General features: G+C 33.4%; 2 protein-coding genes and 1 non-coding gene across 11 annotated transcripts in view; 1 reads left to right on the forward strand and 2 right to left on the reverse strand.

Moving 5' to 3' along the window:
- The window catches only part of LOC129809744 (exosome complex exonuclease RRP44), a 63,391-nt gene extending 61,655 nt beyond the window's left edge, over positions 1-1,736 (reverse strand). For both annotated transcript variants that reach the window (XM_055859790.1, XM_055859789.1), the window contains exons 1-2: positions 1,567-1,736; positions 185-1,501 (exon numbers count right to left, since the gene is read on the reverse strand). In XM_055859790.1, coding sequence (XP_055715765.1) covers positions 185-1,501; positions 1,567-1,626 — 1,377 coding nt within the window. In that variant the 5' untranslated portion in view covers positions 1,627-1,736. The remainder of the gene's footprint in view (positions 1-184; positions 1,502-1,566) is intronic.
- A 148-nt stretch (positions 1,737-1,884) lies between these two features.
- On the reverse strand, positions 1,885-1,956 carry Trnae-cuc (transfer RNA glutamic acid (anticodon CUC)). The gene has a single exon. It is a non-coding gene; the product is annotated as a tRNA-Glu (tRNA).
- Positions 1,957-5,508: 3,552 nt separating this feature from the next.
- The window catches only part of LOC129809746 (F-BAR domain only protein 2), a 40,573-nt gene continuing 25,426 nt past the window's right edge, over positions 5,509-20,655 (forward strand). For 7 of the 8 annotated variants that reach the window (XM_055859793.1, XM_055859794.1, XM_055859795.1 and 4 more), the window contains exons 1-2: positions 5,510-6,022; positions 15,955-16,717. In XM_055859793.1, coding sequence (XP_055715768.1) covers positions 5,993-6,022; positions 15,955-16,717 — 793 coding nt within the window. In that variant the 5' untranslated portion in view covers positions 5,510-5,992. Of the gene's footprint in view, positions 6,023-15,954; positions 16,718-20,655 lie in introns of all 8 variants that reach the window. The other variant, XM_055859792.1, reaches the window with a different exon arrangement.

Raw genomic sequence — 20,655 nt, forward strand, 5'->3', positions numbered from 1 at the left:
TAAGTCAATTTATCCTAATAATCGTTTTAGTCCCACTTTGGAATCGATTGGGGAGAAAACGGAGGAAGATCTCAATGAGGACAGTCCAAGGGCCTCAACAATCTCAACCATTGAAGAGGATTTCCGCAGTATGGATTGTTTGGATGGAGCTTTTTAGATTAATAAAAAAAGATATGAAACTTACCGCGTCAGTTATTGTCCAGGGCATCTTGGGCAGAAAGCTCAGGACTTCTTCGGAGAAATTGCTGTGCGGAATGTCGTGCTCGAGGAGAATCACCTCATTCTCTGTGTTTTTGTCCCCAAGGGGCCCTAGGGCTCTGACAAAGTGCCCCAAAGGGTACCTTGAGTATCTTGGCCACTGATCAATTGCCACGATAATTCTCTGACTGGCTAGCTTCTCCGCCTGCCGCGTTTCAATGCGAATCTTGGGGATTTTGCTCTCAGCCGGGATGAAAAGGTGTCTAATGGCTCCTGGGAGCAAGCTGGGCTGAAGAATTCCGCAGTACTGTCTCCATTTTCTCCGGATAATGCCCACAATTCTTCCCGTTGGAACCTTTTCGACTTCTTTAGGGCTTTTGAGCAGCCCAGTTTCATCTTCTACAACATCCCCGGGATCTTCAGCGTCATCTTGGATGATCACTCCGCATGGAGCTGACCATTTATCCTCCGGAAAGAGCTCGACGGCTACAAGATCTCCGTCAACTGCTCGATTGAGGGATTCTCGTCCTTGAAGCAGAATGGACTTGTCCATATTTTCCACATTAACAAATCCCTCAAGGTAATTCTCTCTTGATCTTTGGAAGGATCCCCGGAGCAGCTTCCCGCTGCAGACTCCTTCGTGGATTTGACTGGGAGACAGATGCAGAGGGAACAGATCTGGTTTGTTCCCATCTGTGTCCTCAAATTTCTTAGCCAGTTTATCTAGCAATTCCGGGTGATCCTTCAGAGATTTCACATACTCTTCGATCGTTAGGGCTACAATGCCCATTTCCTGGGCTTTCCTCAAGTTATCAGCGTCATTAGTCAACAGAATCACTTTAATCTGCTTCTCCCCTTTCTTCCCCTTCTGACTCTGCTCCAGGTGGTCATTGTACCACTCAATTGCCCTCCTAATAGCCCGATCATTGCGATCATTGACTGTCTCACCAGCCTGACGCTCCACAAAAGTATCTTTGTGATGCTCATTGACAAATGTGTAAATCCTCCTACCAGAATTTGAGAACAACTCCCGGAATCTCTTGTACACCGAAGAGCTCTTGTTCTTCACCTCCTCAAGCACAATCCCAGGCACTACAATGTCACACAGGACACTTTCCTGGAGCACATCAATCTGATCCAGGACAACATTTGTGTCCGGAACAATGTAGTGCGGAAAATTGACACAGCTACTCTGGGTCTTGGGGCAGGAGGAGAGGATTTTATCATGGGACATTTGAGGGCAGATTTCACATGCTTCTGAACCGCAATAGATATCATTTCTGAGGTAATGCTCCCGGACAATCTGGAATCACCCCGAACATAACCTCAAATATCTGTCCGGGAAAGATTTAAAACGAAATATCTTACCTTCAGGATCTTTCCACGCTTTGTCTTCCTCAGGAACACTTTATTAGTGGATAACTCCATATTCAAACACTAATTCAAGCAAATTCTAGCTTTTTTAGGATGAAAAACAATGAGCGAGAAGCACCGGGAAACACGTGAATGTCATCAAAACAATACACTGTAAAAAGCAGTTTTGCAAAAAGTATTATTGAGGGATTTTCTTCAAAACAAGCTGAAATTAATTAATTTTTCACACATTTATCGATTGTGATAATCCTACAGAGTGTTAAAAAAATAATTGTGGAAAAATAATTCTAATAAAAAAAAAATAAAAAAGATTTCCCACGCCGGGAATCGAACCCGGGCCTCCTGGGTGAGAGCCAGGTATCCTAACCACTAGACAACGTGGGATATATTGGAGAGATGCCTCTGGTCAAAGACTTGCTATCGGGAAGAGAAATTGATACTACTTTGCCTATTTGCAGGGGTTTTATGGAATATTTAAATTTAAATTCCTTAAAAACGATTAATTGGATGATTTTAATTTTTGTATTAATCTTTCTAAGGATTTTCCAAGTTGGATTATCATATCATCATCCACTTACCACGTGATAAACCTTCTGTTTTAATTAAGCTTCTAGTTATTTGTTATCAAGAACAAAATTGTTTATCACAGTCTGCCCCAAGTAACATTTCTTATTGTTTAACTCCCTAAAGTTCAACTTTTAAATATGCAAAAAAGTACAGTGAGATATTTTTTCTAGACTAATTATGGTCCAATAAACTTAAAAATACGATTCGTTCTTCGTTATCTTTTTTAAGTTTAAGCGCTAAAAGCAAAAAATATAACAAAAAATTGAAACTCTTCTCTTCTAACATTCACATTTTTATTTATTTCATGTTTTTTTTTAAATTAAAAAAAATAGAACTTTTCAGTAAAAAATAAATTTATTTTAGTCAGATTTACTTTAAATAGGTATTTTTCGTTTTTTTGCACAATTTTTTTTTAAATCTTTTTCTCTGACCTGCCATACAAAACTGGGGATGGCAACTAAACGAATAGTTGAAATGAGTTCAGACCAGTTCACACCTTCAGAAGATGTTACAGTAGACTCTCACTCAATCGGCTCTTTTTCAATCGGGCGCCAAATTTTGTTGACAATTTTCACGTTTAATTATGAAGCTAATTTGTTCAAATTCGCTGTAGTTCTTCCTATTTTATCGTGATTCTTTATAATTGAACGCTTTTTGTGGAATTTACAAACGCTTTGACGCTCAATTCTATCGCTAAACCGGATGACATTTCGCCCCATATTCCCGATTGAGAGAGAGTCTACTGTAGTAGGACTATTATCGAGGACACTATAATATTTTTAAATAAATAAAACCTTTATTATTTCTGTAAATGCAATTTTTGTGGTGCTACCCTAGACTGGAGTGACTCTTAAACTTTATTAGTGGGTTAATATTTCCTCGACGACTGCGACCACTAGGTTCTGTTGAAATTTTTCAATTAGGATTTTTTCTTTAATTTTCTTAAAAAAAATAGTTGAAAATTACATAAAGTTCACTAACTTCTTACTAAATTATTTAATAAGGTCATAGAGCAAAATTTGTGAAAACATAGTTGGCTGACCTTGTATACACTTAAAAACTTAAGCACATAGTACATTATATGAGTTGCTTATAGCAAGGCTGTATTTTTAATATTTTTGCTCTGAACGTCTTATTTGTATATGGACATATCATTCTTCTTGATATTAGGGGGATGTAGGCATTGAGCCTTCAAGCGATGCGAATTTTCTCTTTGTTTATAACCAGCTGGTTTATTATTTTTCATTTTATCACATAAGGTTTATGATTAATAAATGCTAAGAAATGCTGAACCAGCTATTTGCAAAGAGAAAATTCTCATAGTTTGAAGGCTCATTGCCTTACGACTTACGAGACATTGTCTATTACCCACATTTCCTTAATTCGTGTATCTGACGCCAAAAAAAAGTTAAAAAAAAGTAGAAATACTCTGAAGAAAGACCAAATTTGTTCGCCTAAGGCTGATTCCCAGGAATCTGTATCCTCAAAATCAGAGAATTCTAATCCTAATCTAATTGGTCATCTAATAAGTTAATTGGTCATTGTGCTATTCAGAGAAAAGCCTGTTCCTATGTCGTATTAAATTTATTGTCTAAATTAGAGCTCTGAAATTCCTACTACTAAAACTCTAAATCTATCCTTGATAAAAGAAATCTTGATTAATTTTAGAAAAACTTGGGATTGATTTAAGAAAATCTCTAGAAAACCTGTGCTTATTAAAAGTCGTGTAGTATCGGAAATTTTGTGTTGATAGTTCTAAATGTAAATTGCAGATTGACGTTCTGGTAACACTAATCCTGCTCATTCACGGTGCCATGATGAAGATTTTTGTGCCAAAAAGACATAACAGAAAGAAAAACTCTCATAAAATAAATTGTCTTCTTGATATCTTTGTCGGAAGACGTATAGCTGTTCACTAAACACCCTTTTACTTGAATCTTGCGGTAATATGAAGAAATTTAAAGAAAATATCATTTCAAATGACAAGCTTCCTAAATCGCACGCAATTCAACTGTGAGAGAGAGTTAGAGACACAAATAACTCACTTGACTAACGTCTGGCGGCGCTGCGGTTGCAAAAAAATCTCTGAAATGCGACAAAATATTTTCTTCTCTATTTTATCCTTATTAGCATGTCGTGTCCCTTCTTGTAATACGTACTTTTGCATTCCTTATTAAACAAAATAGTGTTGTACAAAAGGATTTTTCTCAAACCTATCCTGAATTTTGAGACAGCTCAAAAGAATATGAGTCTTCCAGCTCAAAATTTCATCCCAATGTTTTTGTTGTAATATCGACAATTATTCACAATTAACCCAAATAACTGTATTCAAATAAATTATTAAAAAAAATTCAAATTCACTTCGGCTTTTATTTTAGCTCAGGCCTTCTCTAGATAGATATTTTTTAATGAGCGCAACTGTACCAAATTTCGACATAGTTGTTTGTAAGTGCCAAGGACTTAAGTTTGAAATGTAAAATTTTACTACAAATTGAATTTTTTGTCACTTCTTTGTAAGGTGTTGCTTAGAATGCGTTCGGTGTTTGGTCAGATCAAGGGTCAGATGGAGTGCAGTTGATGGTAAATGCCTGATGAGAATTTTTCTCGCTTTTTTCATTTTCTTTTGAACTATGAACATCGGAACAATTTAAGAAAACCAAAGAAAAAAAGGAAAAACAACTAACAAAAAAAAATTAAAATAATAACTGAAAACTTTGATTTTTATTAATTTATGGCGCTGGTACACCTTTTCAATTTAGTGAAATTCAATCGATTGAAATTTTACCTCTTACACTTTCAAACTGAAATCAGATACAGCTGCCTCTTTCTGTCAAATGAAATTTAAAATTGAAATTGAAAATGAAATTGAAATTCCAATTTTCATTTGACAGAAAGAGACAAACATATCTTATTTCAGTTTGAAAGAGTAAGAGGTTAAAATTTCAATCGATTGAATTTCAGTAAATTGAAAAGGTGTGCCAGCGCAATTACAAAGAATTTTCTTACAAGAATTCAGTTTTTGCAATATTTATAATTTTTTTTTAATTTTAAAAAATTTGGAAATTAGATACTTTTTATATTTTTTATGATACTTGGGATATGAAGTCGAGACTTTCATGATTTCCTTCCGTGATTACATAAAACTGTAGAGGCGGGTATTCTAAAATTAATTTAGTTTAAGTTCCAGAATTTTTTTTAATTTATAAATTATAAAATATTTTTAAAAAAAAGTTAAAATTTTTAATTTTTTTTAAATTCCGCAGAAACTCTTCAAAGCTTTAGGAATCCTTATAAATGTTTATTCAGTGGCATGCCAGTGTTAAATATCTCAATGCCTTCTCAACGGCCAATTCAAAACTAAGTAGACCCTGTCAGTGGCAGTAGTAAAACTTTAATTTGGTGTCTGGGTGGTGTCAAGTGAATCTGCAATTTTCTGCATTTTTCGCCCCCAAAAATGTAATTAGCGAGCGTGAAAACACTCAAAACAGGTGCATCAGTGTCCAGTGCAGTGAATTTGTGTGAAATTGTGCGTTGAAGGGCAAAGGAGGCGCCGTGAGAGTGAAAAGATTGTTGAGTGTTTTGTCAGTGTGGAGCCCCCATGTTTCCCCATCGTCTTTCTGTGTGAAAAACTCGTCTCTGTTTGGTCGAATATCTGCACATCCGGCCTTCTTGGCGTCTCTGGGCCATTTAATTGGCACCCCAGACGTCTACCTCAGCTTCAGCTGCTGTGGCAGATTCTCGAGTGACAATTGCCGGGCGTGTTTTGGGTGTCCAAAGAAGGGAGGCCGAGAGGAGCTGCATTGGCTCAATTGATCTAAATTGGACTGTGCGTGATAAATAAATTACATTGACAATGACGGTGGACTTCAATGATTACTTCTGGGTGAGTATCAATTAGCTGGGTTGGTAATCCATGGCCCCCCTTTATGCTGGGGCCATGAGTTATGTAATTTTGGCAAAGTTCAGAAAGAGAATGTTGGGCGTTTATTCACGGGTGCCATCAATGGGCAGCGTTGGAGGCAGAGGAGAGAGAGTGGGAAGCTCTATTGCCACAGTGTGATAAAATAACTGCCACAATTGCTCTCTATGACGATGAATGGGGAAGAGGCACAAGGTCGCTGCCGGAATTGTGTCTTTTCACTGCAGCTTCTCTAAATGGGGCTCCTTTGATCTTCCTCGAGGCTCCAGAGATAAGCTTTTATTAAACAAAAGCCTCTTGCTATCAATTAGCAACAATAGAAATCCCCACAAACACAATCAATTCATGAGAATCCGGATTATTGGAAGATTATTTGATTCTTACTTGGAACAGGGACGTAGGTTGATGAATTACTGATTGAGAGCTCTTTGGTGTAAGCTTGCATTGGGGTATTCTTATAGGATTTGTCCTACTTGATCCAATTCATGCATTAAGTTCTCTTGTTCTAAATTTAGAGGACTTACAGAATTATTCCTAGAAATCCAACATTAGAAAAGCTTTCTTATCGATTTTTTTCATGTACATAATTTATCGTTTAAAGAAATATAAATTTTTCACATAGAAAATATTCCCAAAATATAAAATAAAACACTGCGAAATGATCTCTCGATTTTCCTGTTAGAAAGCTCTCTCAAAATCGTAAAATTCTAGTCACGTTTATTTAAATTAATAAAAAATTGTGCTGAAAGATTTAGAATGGAAGCTGAAAATAAGAACTTTATTCCTCGGGTTATATTAGAAAATCGAATTAGGTTTCTAAACCATAAAGAGGAATTTTACTTGTACTTTTTCTAATCACATATTTTACGATTTTACGTGGTCGTATTATGCTAGCCAACAAGGAATTTTTGCTTTGAAATTTTTTTAAACTGTTAAAGTGCGTCAGGGGGCCGCAAATGGTGCTAAAATCGTATTTATGGAAAGTATGTAAAACCCAACTTTTAAAATTATTTGAATTATAAAACAATAATAACTTTAGTTGTTAAGAGTTTGTCTTAATTGTGACAAAAATCTTTAGGTAGAGTAAAGTGATATAATTTGGAATTAGTGTTACAAGTTGGACAATTCGCCGGTACAAATTGGACATGGTTTTTTTCTTGATAAATACAGTACTAATTTTTTTTTAAGCACAAGGAACCAAATTATAAAACCAAAGCATTAAAAATATACAAATAAAAGTGAAGTACTAAATTGAAGACTAAAAGCCCTGTCCAAATTGTACCATTATTGTCCAACTTGTACCACTTTACCCTATTGAGTTTTTTTAAACAGTTTTTTAAAAGATAAGACTTTTCGTATTCGCAGATAGATTTTTTCACAATTTTTCAAATTTTATTTCCAAAAATACAAAGTTAAAATGAGAGGAGGGGGGGGGGGGTAAATGAGTGATATTATTTTTGTTCAGCTGCTTGTGAATGAATTTTGTACCACTAGCGTTTATTCTACGAAATTTTGCTATATTAGAAAAAATATTCAAAAAAAGCTTGCATTCGGAATAAGGGTGACTTTTTCTCTCTAAAAAAAAATACCAATCAACAATTTCTTAAAAATAAACAATAAGAAAAGTCTTTCCACCTCAAGATAAGTTGCTCGAGATTTGTAAGATGACGAGGTCGTCATCTTAATTTGACGTTTTACCCACCTATTTTGAATAACTCAAAATCTAAAACTTATCCGATTGCACTGATATTTTAGTATGTTGTAGTTGATGTCAAGGCCCTTTCAGAATGTATCTATGTTTCGGTCTAGGTCAAGCAATTGCATAGATATAGAGACTCAATTATTAAATTTTGAAATAATCATATTTCCAGTCAGATAAATTTAGAATAGATTCAGTCAGAGTAGTAAAAATTCGTTTTTGGAATAAGATTTTCAGATGACTTTTTGACTGAATCGATTTTCGGCAAAATACCAATATTTGCATTTTATTGACTTTCACTGAAACTACAATATCCGTTTGCGGATCTTTGTATCCTATTTGGTACATAATGGCCTCGACAAACCTGAGGATTAGCCGAGAGACGGCTTAACGTAATTGTATTCGAAATAATGATTAAACTACATTTCCATAATTTTCCATTAAGTCGTCTCTCGGCTTAAGTCGTAAGTGTGTCTAGGACATAACATATGCCTATATTATTTAGCATGGTAGACCTGATCGGTAAAAACCACTAATAAGTCCTAGAATTAAAGCAAAGCTTACGGAGAACAGGGGACAAGTTTTCTGCATATATGGTAGTTTAGTTTAAAGTGCAATTATACTTCACAATAATTGGGCTGACTTATTAATGACAAACTGTTCAGTTTTCAGAAAATCTTTCCTTTTGATACGCATGAAATCTCTTGTGTTTCCCATGCGTTTTTACCGTGTTAAAAAAAAAAACAAACTTGAATTCGTTAGTTCATTAGGTTATTGTAGGGTGAATTACCAAAAAAATAAATAAAAGTAGGGGAAACTTGGGCACCATTGAACACGAGGTATCACTGAACCTTACAATTTTTTATTCAGATATTAGACTTCAGAGGACGAGACCTATAGGAATTTCCCAAAGGTCTCAAAATCTTGAATAGCGAGCAATTTTATTGCTTTTTGAGAATCTATAGGTCTATTATCTTAAATAATCTAATCCTAAGTTAAATTTTTACAAAAAAATCGTGATTGATAAGAAATTAGAGCAGTTAAGCCATATGGCTAAGTCTTACATCTGAGGCCCGTATAAGGGATACTTGTCCACTGAGGAAATAGTCTAGATAGCCCAAGTAGTTTACAAATAAAAATTAGTGTTCGATGCTACCCCATGTTCTGCAATGCCCCATAGTTTCCCCTAAAGGTCTTTCATGTCTTGAAAGTTAATTGAAGTTGACGTGTGTGAGCCTTTTTAGCTGAGATTCCTTACAATCCAGGTTCCAAAATGGAATTTATTGGAACTTCGCGCAGTGATTAAGTCCTTTGATAAAATAGATTTAAAGCTTTAATTTTTGAATGAACAAAAATTGAAAATGAATTAGGGGTAAGGGAAAGTGGTCTGCCTTTGAACGCAGCAGCTTTTGAATGTTTCAATTTTTCTCTTATTTCCCAAAGCGAAAATTCTATTTTGTGATCAATCTTTTCTTATCTCTTCTTTCAAAATCAATTTTTGCAGTTGGTCACTTGAGTTTCAAGGTGGTCTGCAAGCTTCGAAATGAACCATGCAATGGCAGACCAAAATTCGCACCAACCCAGAAATTGTTTAAAAAATCTAAGTTATTGTTTAGGCCTAAAAATGTTCATAACGATATAATGGAGTAATAAATTATTTCAGCGGCCTGTAACTGGATATTCGATTCTAAAGAAAACAAAACTTTGAAATATCTAAAATGCGTATCGGTCTAACTCCCAGGGCGCTCGTTAATTTATTTATTTATTGATTGAAGTAAAAGAATGAATTTTGAAATTTGTGAAATTTTGGATAAATGTAACCCATATATTCATGCTAAAACCTGAATTTCAGCTTTAAAAGTTCATGTTCATCAAGTCGAACATGCTGTTATAAGCATTTCAACTATGTCGAAATTTAAACAGTCGAATTACGAATTTCCTTCCGAATTGTTATCCGTTGTATTCAATAAATTTGTCTTCGACGGACTTCTATTTGTCTAGAAACGTAACGAAATTACTCCGTGTACGGCTTAAATCGAATGAAGAAGCTAAAGAAGCTTTAGAAGCATATTTTAATTTTACAGAACTTCCGGAAATACCCTTCTGCAATGGTTTGGGATAATTAAAGGATCATTAGTTCAACTGCGTTGAAGTTATAGAAGATTGTTTAGTACAAAAAGAAAATAGTTTAGGAATTATGTAATGTTTCTTGCATGTATTTTACTCGAACTTTTCAGACAACTTGTATTTAAACCCCTACGCTTTCTTCATCTTAGAATTGAACGTTTTAATCTTAGAAAACTATTAGCCAAGATACGCAACAGATAGTGGTAATACGATTGTAACAAACTCATCTTTCACTAGTTCGCGGTGTATTAAACAATTTTCAAATTACTCCGATGGTATTGTTATATTCGTTATTTTAATAAACATTCTGTAGTTCAGAGGCAACTACAGGTGTTAGATGAGATTTTTTGTAGTTTTAGTATCCATTCTAATCTTGGTTTTTAGCTCTGAATATTTTTTTTGGTAAGATCATTAACCTTTGGTACATAGATTTCGTCTTGAAGAAAAGCTTAAGATATTGAGCATAGTCAATAATTTTTGGCTTAAGTTTTGTTGTTTTTGTCGCTGAAGATTATCAATAGCTTTTACTTATCTTAATGGGCGACACAGAATTAGATTTGTTTTCTGAACACGTGCATGACTTTGAGCAGGAGAGTGAGTTAGATCTGGCTATAATCAGATTTATTACTCCCTAGAAAATTAGGGCAAAACATTTTTTTTTATAAAATGTATTTAATTAAAATTAGCATTGCTCAGGAGATACTTTTACGTAAAAGTACAACAAATTACTCATAAGATCCCAATTAAACAAACAGGAAATACCCTGTTGCCTATAGCGTATATAAAAGTACAATGTATTACTCACGAGATCTCAAATAATCAGATAAAGAATACCTTGATGTTTTTACCATGCATACAAAGAGAGAGGTAGAGGCTTTATCCTGTTGAAAATATACGCCTTTTCCTTTCTCTTCGTTCAATCGACGACAAAACATTTATTGTTGCAAATTCAATTAGTTTATTCATAAAAATTCAATAGATTAGCTTGATATTCTCTGAAACTTCTTTTAAAATAAACATTTTTTTAGCAAATTCTCAATAAAAAGATTATTATAATGGAGATTTTTGCTTTCGAGTTGCCTGATCATCAGGCCATGAATTCGCAAAACGTACTTTTTCCGTTAGATGTCGACTTTTGTCGTACCAAGCGTTATAAAAACCCTTTTATTTTCTATTTTCGATGCAAAAAGAATTTAAACTTTTGACTTCTGACAATTCAAATATCTTAGAGTCTTGTACAAGTGACTTTGAAATAACTTTAAAAGCTTAGAAGGGAGTTTTTCAAGGTCAATGTACTACGAAAGTTTTGTTTGAAATACTTACTTTAGAAACACAATCAGAAATTTAAAAAGGGATGCATGTTTTAAAACAATTTGCAGAATCCTACATTTGTGAGTTGTATGAGTTATTGAGAAAATTGATTTCACCTCAATAGCTGCAGTGAATACAATAGTTTCCTCTGTAACTTAGAAAGTAAAGTATCTTGCTTAGGAGTTCAACATTTTAGCAAAATTTTTTTCCATTGCGTTTCATTATTGTTTTATAATCTACCGCTTAAATGGGAAATGGAATCAAATCATGAAAGGGTACAATTAGGGGAACTGTACCAAATCACTCATAACATTGCCAAAAATACCTTAGGAGCAATATAATTGAATTTAAGATAAAAATTATTTATAAGTTCTTTACCGGTTCATAACCGATTGGAATCGGTTCAGGCTTGTCAAGAATTCCAATACCTTTCCAATGAGCCCAATAGAACACTCGCTTTCTGATAAAAGTGTTCCGGATTCGAATCCCTTTTAAGGCCTGTAAGTCATTAGGCTTTTTTTTATGTTGAAGGTGTTCAATTTGCGTCCACTAGTGAGCTTCATTGTACTTGATACCACAAAGCATGGGGCTGATATTATGACTGACACTCCTTCTTGATTCTGTAGCATTCCTTCAAATCGTAATCTTAACTATTCCATTTCCTTATCTAGTTTAAATGCAGTGTAAACATTTCCCTCCTGTATGTGTTTTTTCTGCTAATCTGATAACTGATTACAAAAGGATAGCAATTCTCAAAACATTCTAGAATTATAACACAAACTAACAGGCCAAAGTTTTTCAAACAACTTTTTTTGTTATGAAAAAGTTTAACAATATTTTTTGTATAGAAATTTAATAGGTTTTACTCAACCTTCCATTAAATAATCAAACATGAAAGATATTTACAATACAAAGGTTCTTAATGATGTTAGAATTAGGATAACATCGTCAACACTACTTAATGCCCTCCGTTGTGTCCTATGTTCCCGAAAAAGCAAAGGAAAGATGGTACTACACGACCGAAAAAATGTCTGAACCTCTAAAATATTTATTTTTTATAGTTAAAAATATTTTTAAAAATTCATATTTGGAATCGGTTCCTATAACCGGGTATGGATTTTAGTGGAACCGGGTAACCGGCAATTTCAAATTACCCGGGTATTGGGAAACACTATTAGAGTAAATGTCCTAATTTAGAACCTTTGACAGAAGATTCAACACATCAAGTTCAATTTTTTTTCTGAATAAAATTAAATAAATTTGCTCCTTGGCTCTTCTAAAACATTAGTCTTTAGTGAAAATCCTTCAAATATATTTTAAAAATTCTTCTAAAATTTACAAGAAAAATACACGAGTGGCAAACGCTGGTATTGGAAACATATTATTTCAAATGGAAACAAGGAAAATTTTCTAATTGGAAACAAATAGTTTAAGTGAAACCTCGAAGAAAAGCTTCCAAAGCCTTGTTGAGTTGTTCTTGAGTGTAGGATTTGTTCTTATTCCTGGTCTTTCCTCTTTTCCCATCCAAAACAATAAGAAAATCTCTCCAAAACAATCATATCTTTTCAACTTTATTTGACAAGAAAAAACCTAAAAAGTTAAATCAACTCTATGGCAGAGTTGAATTAACTCTACGAATATCGATGTAATTGTTACATTTTTTCGTTGTAAATTTTAGTAAATAGAGTTGATACAACTCTTCGTGCGAGTTGAATTAATTCGTCGGATATCGATGTAATTATTACTCTTTTTCGATGTAAAATTTCATCTTTTTTCGTGTGACAAAGTTCATATGGAACATCAACTAGAAATATAACTAACAATGTTTCATGAAGATTATGTGCGTGCATCATACGTGATAGTTAGCTCGGAACAGAGGGAACATGAGGCCAAGACAATATAAACAAAGAAAATGATAAAATTAAAAAAAAACACATAAAATTGCAAAATCCTATCCATTTTGGGATTTGAAAGAGTTATTTTATCTCTTAAAACGAGTAATTTAAATCTTATAAAGAGTTATTTACACTCTTTTGTCGTGTAAATTTTAGAAAAAAAAGTTAAAACAACTATTCCGAATATTACATCTAAATAGAAGTAAAATCAACTTTAAATATAGTTAATCGAAAATCACAACGAAAAAGAGTTAATTTAACATGGATTCGAGTAAGTTTATTCGATTATTTTTCTGAGTGTCTATAGAATACCTTGCGATGAAATGATAAGATTGATTTTACTACATTGAACAATTCGAAAATCCTGAATTGTTGTTGTTTTCTTAATACGATTGACCCGTGGAACCGGTAGCAGCCAAAATTTCGAGTCTTATGTTTACGTAAACACTATATTGTGTTATGGATTTTTGATTTTCGTTATCTACTGTGGTCAGCTATGACTTTTATGATCATTCCATGCTTTCGTAGTCTCAAAAATCTAACAGAGCCTCTAACAATAAAGTTCTACATTTCTTCCAATTTCTCATACTTTCATTTATCCAAATTTGGAAAATTAATTGTCAAGACACTAAATAATTACTAACATTACACTAAAATGTTGTTATTTTTGAAATACTCGAAATGAATTTCAGTTTATGACCATAAATGAAAGTGATTCTATTTTTTATGTCCTAGCAGAACATCATTTTTGACGCATTCTGAGTCAAAATACAAACCTTTTGCGGCCAGTATTGTACCTTTTCGACGTAAGGCAATTACTTTAACTTTAACATTACTAAATAATTTTTTTTTAAATATACTTAAAAAAGTTACAAAAAGTTAAAAAAAAAAACTCAAGTTTTAAGGAGTTATTCTCTTTTATTGACCGCCACTGTATATGATTAATAATTTAGTACTGTATTTATCGTGAAAAAAAATGACGTTTCCATTTGGAACAGCGAAAAATTTTCATTTGGAGCGGTTTTTGAATTAGCTTAATTTACCCTAAAATACATTATTCCTCAAGAAAACGTATTTTCTCATTAAGGCTATAATTCATATGAGCACCGCATATACAGTCGCTATTTGCTATCTTGGTGCGAGTGCAATATTTTCCTCGCTGGTTTTGGGAAGCTGAATTTTTAAGATTCTGGAAATCAACCCTGGTTTGTCCAAGTCTGATCTTGTGGAGAAGAATTTTCTTAGTATTGATCTGTAAGGTAGCCTATATGGCCTCTGGCCTCTGAGAAGCAAAGTACAGTAGACTCTCGCAAATTCGGCTCTTTTAAGATCGGGCTACTTTTTAATTCGGGCAGCGGTTACATTTGAAAAAAGTTTATTGTCATTTTTCAAGTTTAATTATGATTTATCAAATGAATCAAATATGCTCAAATTTCGCATGGTTTGTCTTAGTTTTGATGTGATTTTGCATTATTGCGGAATTTTCATGCAATTTACGTTATATATGAGTGTGTAAACTCAATATCTATATGCAGGCACATGAATAAAAAATCGTTGCATTTCAAAAACTTTGTCGCCCGAATTTCTGTCTAATTCAGCTGACATTTCGGTCCCATATGCCTGAATTTCAGAGAGTTTACTGTAATATGAAGTATTGAAGTAAAATATTTAGTTTACAAGAGGAATTCTGTTGTATTCTTGAAACTAAAGGAGTTTACCTAGTCTTTCTTTAGGTCGTGAGTCAATTCAAGGTATAGTTACGAAGAGTTAAAGTTCTACCTTTCCCCCGGAATCGCAAAAAGACACTTAGGGTAAGTGTGCCAAATTCCTGCATAGTTGCATGCAAGCGTCAAAGTCTCAAGTTTGAAATGTAATATTTTAAAGACAATTTTTTTTTAAATTCTTTCTTTTGTAAGAGCGTTGCTTGGAACCTTGTAAAGTGTTTACCGTCTTTATTTACTCTAAAATCATTCTTAATACATTTTAAAATGAATAAAAATATAAACACAGCTTTGGTGTCCTATTTCGGCCACCTTCATTCTCATAGTTCCTTGTCCTTTGGGAATTCTTCCAATATCTTTTTCACGTCATCTCGTTTGTCGAAGCTACATTTTTGTTATTCTTTTTCATTGTATAATCTCTAGAGTATGTAAAAACTAAAAATTCATGGAAATTCGAGGAACAAAAAAGGTGGCCGAAATTGCAAGCTGGCCGGAATTTGGCACACTTACTCTAATTACTAAGAAAATTATTAATAAAAGAACACAATTCAGGATTATTCTACAGTCAAATTTATCTGATTTTTAAATGTTTTATAACAAAATTTCTATTTCACGCGTTAGGTTTTTGGGTGCGTAACTTTACAATTTAATGATTCTGGTATCTTCTTCTCTAGCTGCAAGCTTTATACTGCCCATCCATGAGCCATTTAACTATTCATTTTGCGTATAATTCTTTTTTTCTCGTTTCGGGCAAATGATCACGCCTCCTCAACAATAGATTCTTTTTTTTTTTTTGTCAGACCAACCCATGATAAATTTTACTAAAAATCAAAATACTCTTCAACACAAAATTCAAATCGCGTATTTTTTTTTGTAATTTTTCAAAACACACAGAAAAAGTCTATTTAGAGTGATAAAGTTATAAGAAGGCAAAAAATGCCGCAGAAGAGAATGATAAAATTTGACGAGCTTATCAGAAATCCACTGTGTGGCTACTTTAAATCTCTCTCTCTCTCACTCTCTCGGTGCCTTCTCGATATCGTTTGCTGTTCTTCCAGTTTTCTGCAACTTTGACGAGATCTTCCGGCCAAAAGTGAACTGTCAAGATTGTGGGATTTTTTTGTTGTTGTAATTGTATTGCAGGGGGAGAAGAACAACGGTTTTGATGTTCTGTATCATAATATGAAGTATGGCTTGGTGGCGAGCAAGGAGCTTACGGATTTTTTCCGGGAGCGTTCGAATATTGAGGAGAGTAATTCGAAGATGATGACAAAGTTGGCCAATAAAGCTGGCTCAGGATGTGTCCATGGGACATTTGCGCCTATTTGGGCTGTTCTCAAGGGATCAGCTGAGAGGCTATCGAGTTTGCATTTGCAAATGGTGCAGAAGATTACGGAATTGGTGAAGGATATTACGAAGTATGCTGAGGAGTTGCATAAGAAGCACAAGGCAGTGAAAGAGGAGGAGGCTGGGACTCTGGAAGCTGTACAGTTGATGCAGGCATCGACGCATGCTGTACAGAAGGCCAAAGAGTTGTACACCAGTCGAATGCAGGAGATTGAAAAGTTGAAAAAGGACAATTGTTCACCCAAGGATCTCGAAAAAGCAGAAACGAAACTGAGAAAGCAGCAGGATGACTATAAAAATCTCGTTGAGAAACACAATCCCATTAAGCAGGAATTTGAACGACGAATGACGATTACATGTAAGAGATTTCAGGACATCGAGGAGGCTCATCTCAAACAGATGAGAGAATTCCTGACCACGTACATCGAACTCCTGCAGACCAATCACGATATGGTGGGACAAGTGCATACAGAATTCAAGAGGCAATTTGTTGAGATGACTGTGGACAAATTGCTAGAGCAATTTGTTCTCAATAAGTATACAGGATTGGAAAAGCCAGGTGAGTCCAGGAAAACTATTCCACCCTCTCCTCCGACCCCAAAATAATTTCCTCAGCCCCTTGTTCAATGTTTGATTTTATTTTAATGTTTTTGTGTGGAAAAGAACACACCCAAGTTAATTGTTTTTAATTCCACGTACAACACAACACACACGGAAAAATGTCGATTACTATCAACTTTCTGCATTGTTCACTGCATAAAAGTTGTTTTATTTTTTTCTTCTTTTTGAGTTGGTATTTTCTCACTTGAAATTCTCTTTTCCCATTCAGTGGACTGTGTTGTCATCTTTGAGTGTTTGTTTATTGTGTCTCATTTACGAAGGAGACTATAACAAAAAATATGCTTCATGACTTCTATCTATATTATATTTATTTTATTTGAAAGAAAATATAATTGGACAAATTTCCTGCACTATTTGGAATATTTAAACAAGGGAAAAAATATTTTTGTTTATTGTTGCTAGAGGTGATATTCTGTCTATTTTGTAATAGCTACAGGGTGTCTCAGAATGTCCCATGAAATTATTATTGATTTAAACTGGTTTGTGAATTATGAAATAAGTATCTTAAAATTGAAGATTCGTTAAGAACTTCAAGTTTTATAATGTCTAGATTGCGATAATTGAGAAAGTTGGGGAGTGACAGGGGGTCATTGAAAATCGAAGGTCGATATCTCTGACTCTTTGGCCTCTAAGTCACTAACATGCCTACACACTATTAAAAAAAAATATTTACAACAATACTTAAATTACTGCAACTTACAGAGTGGAATCATTTTTTTTTTTTTTGAAATTTCAAGACCTTTCAGAAAAATCCAATTTTAACTAAATCGGTTAAGAAATAAACTTTCTGGAGTGATGTTTAACTCTGAATTTGAAAAAAATTATAATGGCGCACTTCCGGTAATAAGCGTCTATGGATTGCAAGAGAACCAGTGATTTTTTTTATTGAGCATTTAGCGAATAAATAAATAAAAAAGAAGTTTCAAATGCTTTAGTTTAGCGATGAGCAAGAACCGTTTAAAAACGAATAAACGTCGAAATAAATTTGTCCAGTAGGGGAATTCTGTAATTTTCGTGGCATTGTCACGCGTGAGTTCGAAACCTGACAATGCCAATCGAGCTTTTTTTGTCATATCATATGAATTCGAAAATGCAATTCATTGATTTTTTTAATGAAATTCCTTTATTTGATGATTTTATGAAAATACAGTAAGTCTTGGTTGATTTGTTTAACAAAATTCATTGTCATTTGAATTGCCAGAAATCACAAAAATATGTGACTTCTGACAATGCCACGTGAGCTGAAATGGCAATGTCACAGCTACAGAATCGCATTTTCGAAAAAGCTCTCCTAAGATTCGAACCAAATTTGTCATATGGCATTGCCAGAGCGTTACAGAATTTCCCTCCAGGTAGCATTTTGACTACTCACGTACAATTTTTATTTGACGTTTGTTCGGTTTCAAACGGTTCTTTCTCACCTCTGCTTTAGTTCAATTTTGAAATTATTTTGAATGGAGTGATTTCATAAAAAAATTTGAACGTACAATTTTAATTTTTAAAGCAATTTTAAAGAAAAATGGCCCATTGGGTTAATTTTTCTTAATTTTTCTTGGCAATTAGCTTGTATATTTCTAAGTATTTTACTCTTGGATTTTTTTTATTAAAAACTTATTGTTTGACTGCTGAAAAAAGTGAAAAATGTGTGATGAAGTTCCTTGGGATAATATTTGATGAATATTTTTGGAGAATTTTGTAAAAATGCAAGAGAACAGTATTTATCTGGGAATATAGTTCCTAATGAAATCCAATGAAATTTTGAAGGAATTTTCTCCAGAATTTTGCTTTGAAATTTCCGAAAGTTACCAAGAGCGAATCATATCAACTCCCACAAATGATGCTTTCAGACGATCAAATTAGATTTTAAATATACAAAATTAAAAAAAAAATTGTGAATATTTTATAGATTTTCTCTGCCATGAATATTGTAGAAATATTTTTCAAAACTCCAAAGTGATCTGAACATGAAATATTCTATGAAAAGTTCTCAGATTGTTTGAATTCTAACTGATTCTGAGGCTCTTCTGGGGGCCAAGTGATGGCTTCTGGTAGCTCATGATAGCTCTCGTTTGCCATAGGATGTCCTCAGTGGCTCTGGTTGATTACCAAGTTAATATAGATACTGAAGGATATGATAATTTCCTCCTTTCCATCCATGTTTTAATTCATGGAGTACGGGGTAATTGCACTGAAGAACTCTTCAAGTATACACAGATGGAATAACTTCCTGTGATTTCAACGGAAAAATCAAGGAAAAGTCCCTCCAAACCTGCATCGGATTCCATTGGGAACAAATATCTCTAGCAATTTTTTTTTTGCTTTTTTTGAAAAATTTCCATCGAAATTCACTAAATTACTATTCTAAAGAACTTCCACTATCAATTCTTTGAACAGATCCACAACAAATTTTCATGAAAAACAATCTCGAATGGTTTTGAATTCTTTCAAAATTGTTGTCAAAAATTATTTTGATGTATTTTGTTCAAAAGGCTCATTCTGGAGCCAAAATTTTTGAAGAAAAATTCGTCAAATTTTAAGGAAATTATGGTGTCTACGCACTCGAAGCAATTTTCGTCAAAAGTTGCCTTTTTAACACTTTAAAGCCCAAGCGAAAAAATCAGGTAAAATACCACATTTTATTACGAAAACATGTGAAAATTTACTTTGGCATTTTTTGTCGATTTTCTGAAAACTTATACAAGAATCACAGGAAAATGATAAAATATTTACAAGAAAATGAATTGAACTGCTGTAGAAATCTTACAGAATGAAAACCTATTGAAAAATTGTATTTTTGTTGAGAATATCTGCTCTGACATCTTATGCCAGTTTGGTATTTTACGTTATTTTTTGGCTCGGGTAAAGTGTTAAAAAGGCATTTTTTTAAAGAAATTGCTCCTAGTGCGTAGAGGCCTGAATTATTTTGTGTCTAAAATTAGTTAATTAAATTAAAAACATATCTTAAATAATTAATATTTTTCGTTCATCGAAAGAACTTCATTTGCGTGACGTGTAGATGGCGTTCCGATTGGTTGTCAATCTTCTAGAAAACGTCAAATGCTAAAATTTAGTAAAATTCAGCTGATAAATGTTTTTAGCTGTTGGTGTTTTCTGGGTATTGAAACAGTTTAAAATTAATTCTAAATTTCAAAAGGGGAAGACTTCCTGAACTGCTTGAAATATGTCGAATTTGAAATAAGGATTTTGCGAGTTTATTATGATGATGCTGAATGTAAATATGACAAAACTTATATTATTTTTTAAATTTATCGGTACAAGATCTTGCTAAATAAATTATTAAACCTAGCACAGTTGTCTAATAGAAAGGGCAATCAAAGTGAAGTTTTTCCTTTAAATTTTTATCTGAGAAAAATATGTGCAAAGAAAAATGAAAACCGACATAAATAGACGTAGTTTCCTTATATTTCTGAATAGTCTCGTGTTTAGTGGATATTATAGAAATTATTTTTTGGGACAAATTCATAGTTAAAAAAAAATAATGATCACTCATTGATGGTATTTCATTTTCATTACAAAAATATCAGGATATATTTTTTTCAATTTGTAATTATAGGATTCTTGAGTCACCCTGTAGCTCTTTTGCATTCGCCAATATGAAATTCAAAACGATAGAATTTGCTTAAAATACATTTTCAAGTGCCAATAAGATCGCACATGTTAATAAAATTACAGTGATTTTGCGTAATATTACACGCAGTATTTCTTATCAAGGTGCTTCGACAATATATACGTCACATCATGTTTTGATTTCCAAAATAGTGCAGGAAATATACACAAAAAAACTTGCTTGTCATAGTAGCATGGTGTTTCTCATGTTTTCACAATGTTTTCGTAAATATTGAGTTTTTCTTTATG

Source organism: Phlebotomus papatasi, chromosome 1 (assembly GCF_024763615.1).
Source record: "Phlebotomus papatasi isolate M1 chromosome 1, Ppap_2.1, whole genome shotgun sequence".
NCBI classification, from domain to species: Eukaryota; Metazoa; Arthropoda; class Insecta; order Diptera; family Psychodidae; genus Phlebotomus; species Phlebotomus papatasi.